The 8,521-nt window shown below is 39.1% G+C and overlaps 1 protein-coding gene and 1 pseudogene across 1 annotated transcript; one reads left to right on the plus strand and one right to left on the minus strand.

The window, feature by feature from the left end:
- The first annotated feature begins 243 nt into the window (after positions 1 to 243).
- On the plus strand, positions 244 to 4,925 carry LOC137712139 (probable galactinol--sucrose galactosyltransferase 2; annotated as a pseudogene).
- Positions 4,926 to 5,409: 484 nt separating this feature from the next.
- LOC137713151 (disease resistance protein RGA2-like) lies at positions 5,410 to 8,286 on the minus strand. Its single transcript, XM_068452417.1, has one exon. The coding sequence runs from the start codon at positions 8,124 to 8,126 to the stop codon at positions 5,622 to 5,624; it is 2,505 nt and encodes an 834-aa protein (XP_068308518.1). The 5' UTR covers positions 8,127 to 8,286; the 3' UTR covers positions 5,410 to 5,621.
- Positions 8,287 to 8,521: the final 235 nt, after the last annotated feature.

Here is an 8,521-nt window from a genome sequence, read left to right on the forward strand (position 1 = left end):
GAGTTCAAAAGAACCGAAAACTACTCTTTTTTTTAGTTGTGTGTGTTTGGTTTTGCAGGAGATTCTGCTGTCCAGAGCAATCAAGGCCAGTGCCTCGTTTACATGCACGCTGGAACCAATCCATTTGAAGTCATCACCCAAGCTGTAAAGTAAGTTCTTAATTTTCATTTTTAATGACTTTCTTGTAATCCTTGTAAAACTGCGATTAAATATCTAGTTTTGTTTGCTAATACGGTTACGCTAATGCTAGAAAAAGGTATATTTTAGTCTTGATTAGGGTAATGTCTTTAACTTTCTTGTATTCATTGCACATGACTCCATATTTTTCAATTTCATTAACAGGGCTGTGGAAAAACACAAGAAAACTTTTGTTCAACGCGAGTAGAAAAAGGTAAGGCCAGCACGTATTGTTTTCTTCTGTAATTGGTGTTCTGCAATTGGAATGACTTATCACGAACGTTTCTTGAATGAATCTAATTTTCGATCTTTTCGTTGCATTTAATTGCCTTCTTTTCTGGACTGGTTTGGCTGGTGTACATGGGATGCCTTTTACACCGATGTCACAGCTGAGGGTGTGGATGACATGTTATCGTTGATGACGGTTGGCAACAGATTGAAAATAAAGACAAGGATTCTGGTGTTGTTGTACAAGAAGGAGCACAGTAGCGCCTCTTTCTTATTTCTCAATGTTAAATGATTACGCTTTAATCATTTTTCCTACCGTTCTCTTTCCATGTTCTGCGTGCATGATTGGCATAGGATACGTTTGGATCTTCTTTTGTCGTCTTCTTACCCACAATCATTCATTGCTTTTTTGGTTCCAAACATTGCTGCTTGGTCAATCTAATTAAAGGAGTTGCTTAGTTAATGGGAGTATGTTAATTGTGTTGGAACTTGTGCTATGTGGGACTGCCAGTCCTACATCGGCCAAACAACTTTAACACTACATCTTTATAAGTGGGTTCACTCACTTATAGTTTGAAATGAATTAAGCTAAAGCTATGGACCTTGGGTTTTAGACTTGGAGGGTTTGGGTGTATATATTAAATGTCAAAGATGGGCCTTGGGGCTCGGATGGACGAAAAACACAAGTTACGTTTTTGATTTTTTGGATTCAGTTTTTTCCGAAATGATAAAACTGATTGAACAGTTACGTTCAGTTTTTAAAAATTGATTGAACAGTTGCATTCGGTTTTTAAAAACTGATAAGCATGAACGGTTGTATTTGTTCAAATTATGCCATTATATATATGGCAAAAAAATCAGAAACTGGATCATCAATTTCATTTTCCTTTCTCCATATTTCACAGAAAAACGCTCAATCAATTCGTCAAGAATCCAAGTTCGTGTGTAAGAACTTGGATTAGATAGTTGTATCCTACAAGATAGACATCCATTTGAACTACTGCACTGGTGTAGGAGCGTATTTCTGCCTTAGGAGATTGCTACTGCAAGCCTCTATCTTCCTAACCAAGTCAGTGTTTTGTGGTTTATTAATTCAGTTTTATTAATTGTTTATATTGTGAGATATATATATATATATATATATATATATATATATATATATATATATATATATATATATTGTATCCTTGTGAAATTTCTATTCGAAATAAACTGTGCAATTGTTGTATAATATATACTTAACATTTGATTGTACAAATTGCAGGTTTGCAAGTAGGTTGACAGGAATCGAAGAGAACGAAAAATTCCAAAAGAATGACCACAACAATGAGCAAGTCTCTGGCCTGAAACACGTTGTGGATGAAGCCAAGCAGCATCACAATGTGAAGTAAGTAGTCCTAGTTGATTGGTTACTTTCTTGGACTAGCAACGATTACTCCCGAACTGCCAGCTGTTCTATTACTAACGTTTTAGATATATTTTTTTTTCTACTTTAGATGCTTAGTAAGGTAATGCTAGGATCTAAGAATACATTATTTTTGGTTCTTGAAAATGGTAGGTGGTAGTAAAGATGACGCGGAGAATCATATTTGTTACGATCTTTAGAATTAAAACATGAATTCAGTTACCAATATATGTGATGGTGGAGTGAATGATCTCGACTATGTTAACAACAAACAATAATTTTTTTGTCGAATTCTGTGTGCTCTGCTTGACGTTTTATGATGTTTTACCAATATTAGAATTTATTTTAAGAGTTGTACAGCAAGTAGTATTGTTACTAATTCGTCGAATTTATGTTTCTTGCTGGCACAGATTTGTTTATGCATGGCATGCTCTAGCTAGGTACTGGGGTGGAGTAAAACCAGCTGCTTCTGGCATGGAACACTATGACACTGCTTTAGCATACCCAGTGACGTCCCCTGGTGTAGAGGGCAACCAACCAGATATAGTTATGGACAGCTTAACTGTTCATGGTCTTGGTTTGGTACATCCGAAGAAAGTTTTCAATTTCTACAATGAGCTTCATTCCTACTTGGCTTCCTGTGGAGTCGATGGAGTTAAGGTTGATGTTCAGAACATCATTGAGACTCTAGGGTCTGGTCATGGTGGAAGAGTTTCTCTGACCCGCAGCTACCACCAGGCACTTGAGGCTTCGGTTGCTCGAAATTTTGCTGACAATGGATGCATTTCTTGCATGTGTCACAACACTGATGGGCTCTACAGTGCCAAGCAGACTGCTGTGGTCAGAGCCTCTGATGACTTCTATCCCCGGGATCCTGCTTCACACACGATTCACATATCTTCCGTTGCTTATAACACCCTGTTCCTTGGAGAATTCATGCAACCTGACTGGGATATGTTTCACGTAAGTAAAATAATGAAGCATTTTTTATCTTATTTTGTTAGTTCGTTATGTCTTGGACATTTGGTACTGTTTGCTCTTTCCTGGATGATGATTTATGGACACTTGGTGAGGAGCCATTTCCTCGAATGTCCTCTATTCATGTACACACTCGTAAAATTTACAGTTCTATTGTTATTGTAAAACATAGTTTAAGATTTACAATTGCAATTTGTTTGATTTTTGTTTTCCTTTTCTGGATGATGATTTATGGAAACCTAATGAGGAGCCATTTCCTCAAAGGGCCTGAGTTTAGTGTCTAGTCATGTACGTGCTCATTAACTTATGGTTATATTATAATTGTAAATATAGTTGTTGATGTATATTAGTCTATTCTATTTGGTGGAGGCTTGAAACATCAATATTTATGTTTATTCAAGATTTACAATTGCAATTTGTGTGATTATCTGCAATCGTTTTGGTTGATTATGCATGACATTCAGTGTCATTAAGAAAACAAACTCATCTGTGTATATCATGATATCCTTTGCAGAGTTTGCACCCAGCGGCAGAGTACCACGGTGCAGCCCGTGCTGTTGGTGGATGTGCGATCTATGTGAGGTAATTCTATGCATCAAAGTATCAAACAAATTTATTCTATTGCCACTTCATGAGTTAGGAGTTCTAATGCATAAGTTTGGTATTTCTATGAATAGTGATAAGCCAGGCAATCACAATTTTGACCTCCTAAGGAAGCTGGTTCTCCCTGATGGATCTGTCCTCCGTGCCAAGTTACCTGGCAGGCCTACACGTGATTGTCTCTTCGCTGATCCAGCAAGAGACAGGACAAGGTTTGTTCTATTTACTTCTCTTTATGCTTTTCCCAAGTTATGTTAAAATTGAGAGCCTCCATGAGTAAAGCTTGTGTGAATAATTCTCTTTGCAGCTTGCTCAAAATATGGAATGTCAACAATCTCTCTGGTGTGGTTGGTGTGTTTAACTGTCAAGGTGCCGGTTGGTGCAAGATTGAAAAGAAGACACGCATTCATGATTACTCTCCCGGTACCCTCAGTGGTTCTGTTCGTGCCGCTGATGTTGAGGCCATTGCTCAAGTTGCTGGTGCTGATTGGAATGGAGAAACAGTAGTTTATGCTCATAAGTCAGGTACCACTACTTTGTTTACAGAAGCTAGTTTGAAGGAACACTTTAGATTGCCATGGAAGCAGCAGAGTTCTCTAATAACGTGTCAATATGATAATGGCGAAGTTTTAAGAAGAATTCTACCTGCCTTTGTTATGAATCGTAACATTATTCTCATAGTATTCCTGCTCTTCAACTTTGTAACGATATGAAACGTTGATTGATTGTCAGGTGATGTTCTTCGGTTGCCAAAAGGTGCTTCAGTGCCTGTGACTCTTAAAGTTCTTGACTATGAGGTTTTCCATTTCTGTCCTCTCAAGGTTAGTCATGCTATCACCAACATTTATTTGAACGTGAAAAGTTCCAATCATTGCAAAGGATTTTACTAACTGATAATTTTGTATAACAACAATAACAAAGCCTTTTCCCACTAAGTGGGGTAACTGATAATTTTGTACTTTGCAGGAAATTACATCCGACCTCTCATTTGCACCAATAGGCCTACTTGACATGTTCAATTCAAGTGCTGCTGTGGAGCAGGTTGAAATCCAATTGGCTTCTGACAAGAAACCTGAGCTTTCTAATGGAGAAGTTAGCGAGAACCGATCCCCAACCGCAACAATTGGTCTCAAAACCAGAGGATGTGGAAGGTTTGGAGCATACTGTTCCCAGCGGCCGCTGAAGTGCACTGTTGACAACGCCGAGACCAACTTCGAGTATGACTCTGCATCTGGATTAACGACGATTACCATCCCGGTACCAGAAAAAGAGATGTACAGATGGTCAGTAGAGATCCAAGTGTAAGTGGTCTGATCTGATATGAAGAGTTTAGCTATTAGGACATTGTCTTGCATCTGAAGAGATGATGATGTGTGGTTAAGCAAGATGGATTGAGAGACTCAAGTGCCTGGGAAGTAACTAGATTATCCAATAATGTTGTAGTTTTCCAGTTTCATAAGTTATGTTGCTAAGAAAGAGTGGCCAATGTTGTAGCGTTCTGGTTTCTCTTTATTAATAGAAGTGCCTATCTTTCCTACTTGTATCGTGTTTCCTTCTTTATTAACAGAAAACCAGATGGACTCCACGGTGTGGTTGTAACAGAAATTCAGATGGAGGAGTTACTGCATTGCATTTGGGATTAGTTCATTCCATTTCCAGCTGCATTTTCCTTTCTCTTTGGTGCTTCTGAGAATTGGATTAGAGAATTACATCATTAACTTGAATGACAAATAACAAAGTTTTCACTCTGCCTAAGTCTTCGGGGCTTGAAATCAAGAAGTTGATTATTGTTTAGTAAAAATTTTATTTAATTTTGTTATGAGATGGGTCAAAATTTGACTTAGCGGGCAACCTTTCTTCTATTTAAATGCTGAATTCCTCTCATAGTTTGATGACGCTGAAATCTCCGACTGTCGGAATTACTAGATCGGAGAATACCGCTTCTAAAAGACTTGAGTTTCCAAGAAACAAATAAGCAAGTAAAATAGTCAAGTAAGGTTGATTCAAAGTGTGACTGATAAGGAAGGAGTTTGATATAAATAAGGTTGATTAAATTGGAGTAATATTACAATAAATCAAACATGTTTTAATCTACTGAAATATAAATCCACTTGTGCCCCCACCACAATTTACATTGGCCGGAACAAACTACAAGCAACTCAGAAACTAAGACAAACAGAGGCAGGCGGCATTGAAGACAGCAGTGTATGTTTCTATTCGCATCTCGAGAAATTCATAGCCCTTCAAAAGAAACATTTGGAACATGAGAAATCTTTGGCCAATCTTCTCCTGTGTCGCGCTGACATCTCCTCTCCAAATCAGGGCAATCTACAATCCTAACCTCTGTTAAGGCAGTGAGGCGATGCATCTCATCTGGCAAAGACAACAGTTTGGGACATGATACGAGCATAAGCCTGCGAAGCGATGTGAAACTCGTCAGCCACCCAGGTAATGCCTCCAAGTTCTCACAATCATCTATAACCAAGAGTTGTAGTGTGTTTGTGGCTCCTTGAAACCATTCAGGCAATGCCACCATTCGTGGTACTCCTTGAATCCACAATTTTTGGAGCCTTAGTGGAATTACCTGATAGTTTTCCATCACCAAATCAAGTTGTTCACAATTGCCTATCATCAGAGTGCGTAACGATGCAAGGTAACTCGTATCACGCGGCAAACACGTTAGATTACTGCACTCCCAAATATAAAGAAATCGAAGTGATGTCAAGCATCCCACTCCATCCTCTGGAAAACTTGATTGTTTTGTGGTTAATTGAAGCCATCTGAGGCTGATCAACTTTCTCATGTCTCTAGGCAACTCTTCAAGATTTACGCATCCATAGAGACCCAGAGTTTGCAAGCTCTGCAGCTTACAAATTGAATTGGGCAGTGCGGTGATTCTTTCATTTCCAGCCAAGTTCAGGCTTCTCAAATGCTTCAAAGAACCAATGGAAGTCGGCAACAATTCGCAAGGTGAATTGAATAACCTAAGCACCCGCAGATATTTGAATCTTAAAATGCAGGTGCTGAGGAAGGATTCATCAATAAGTTTACAACTCACTACTTGTATAGACCGCACTTTGTTCAATTTTTGCAAGGTTGTTGAAACATTTTGGCCAACTTCCAAAAATGTTAGATGTCTAACATTTTCAGAGGCGCCTTTGGTGCCTGCAGAGTCTACTGTCAAACTCTCACCCTGTGCGACTGATTGTACAAGGTCATGGATGAGATCATGCATATCAAATTCATAGAGGAGAGTGTAATCCTTAACATTTTGAAAGAAAGATCTGTCCCATAACTCTTTGAAATATAGCTCACCAACGTCTTCCAACTCCATATCCCCATGTTCACGAGATTCAAGGATTCCATGTGCCATCCAATCATTGATTAATTCCCTGCTATCAAATTCAATGTAATTCTTTGGAAGAATTGAACAGCAAGCAAGGCACTGCTTCAAATGAGAGGGCAATTGAGTATAACTCAGTTTCAAAGCAGGTAGAATGTGACCATCTCCCTCCCGTTCTAATTCCCATATCTCAGAATCTCTAATCAATTTCCATTGACGCTCATCAGTCTTTGAGTAAAGTTGACTACCTAAGGTTTTCACAGCTAAGGGAACCCCTCCGCACTTTCTTACAATATCTTTTCCCATTTCATAGAGGCTTGGATGTTGCCTTTCTTGTCCTTCTTTAAATGCACACTTTACAAACAAAGTCAAACAATTCTCAAAAGAGAGAACGTCTAAATTTATGCTTTCAACCGTGCCCATGATTGAAGCAACTGAGATATTCCGTGTCGTCACCAAAATCTTAGTTCCCGCCTTGGCCCCCTCTATCAACAAATCTCTCAACTTGCTCCATTTGATACGATCTTCGTTCCACACATCATCCAAGACGAGTAGAAATTTCTTATCCTTTAAAGCGTCTCGTAGTTGTGCTTGCAACTGATCCAGAGACAACCCTTCACTGATCTTTGTACCTAATGTAGAGCCAAGGATCTCTTTTGTCAATCTAGTAACATCAAAGTCCACTGACACATGCTGCCACATTCTTAAGTCAAAACTCCCAACAACTCTCTGATCATTGTACACCGACTGGGCAAGGGTGGTCTTCCCTAAACCTCCTAATCCCACTATAGGAATAACAGAAACATTCCCATTATCCCCACCTTGATGATCATCGCCTTGTATCATTAGAAGATCAACAATTTTATTTTTTTCTGTTTCTCTACCAATAACCTCCGAAGCACGAACAAAGGAGTGGGTCGTATTCATGTTCTCCCTTAGATTATCACTAATTTGATGATGATGGTGATCAGGGCGAAGATCAGCAAATTTCTTATCATCTTTAAGCTCATGTAACCGCTCTCTTATGTCCTTAATTTCATGACCTACTCTCAAGCGGAATGCAACAGGATTAGAGCGGGAAAAGAAACGGCGTACCTTTCTGGTTGTGCCACTGCGACGAACCACTTGCCTTCGCAAAGCTTCACACTCAAACTCGTCCAACAGATCCTCCGCATCAAGGAACACATCCTTAAGTTGTCGTAGCCAACTGCGTAGGGCACTGTTACGTGCTTGCTTCTCTTCGGCATCCAAGAGCACGCCTCTGATTGTGGACATGGTGCGTCCAAGTTTCTGCAGATCCGCTTGAACACCCCACGCGAAGCAAATCTCCTCAGAAGCAATGGAGCTGAGCCTTTCAATGAGTTTGGCTGCCAACGGAAATGCAAGCTCGGCCATCTTTCTTTCTTTCTTTAGTTCGTTCTTTCTTTCTTGACGAGATGAGTGCAGGGGAATTGAGATAGTATGAATAATGATGATGATGCTTCCTTATGATAAGGTACATAAAAAAGCAATGGATGCATCCTTATGGTAAGGTATATTTCTTGCGTGGGAATTGAGATAGTATGAATAATGATGATGATGCTTCCTTATGATAAGGTACATAAAAAAGCAATGGATTCATCCTTATGGTAAGGTATATTTCTTGCGTGGGAATTGAGATAGTTCCAACTGGTTTCTTATCATTATGCGGGGATTGTGATACGGTATGTAAAAAAGCAACGGAAGAGGATTCTCTTTTTTTGTTTTTTTTTTGTTTTTTTTTTTGTTTCCTCTCTTTCCCTCTCGTCCTA

This window comes from Pyrus communis, chromosome 13 (genome assembly GCF_963583255.1).
Source record: "Pyrus communis chromosome 13, drPyrComm1.1, whole genome shotgun sequence".
In the NCBI taxonomy this organism is placed as follows: Eukaryota; Viridiplantae; Streptophyta; class Magnoliopsida; order Rosales; family Rosaceae; genus Pyrus; species Pyrus communis.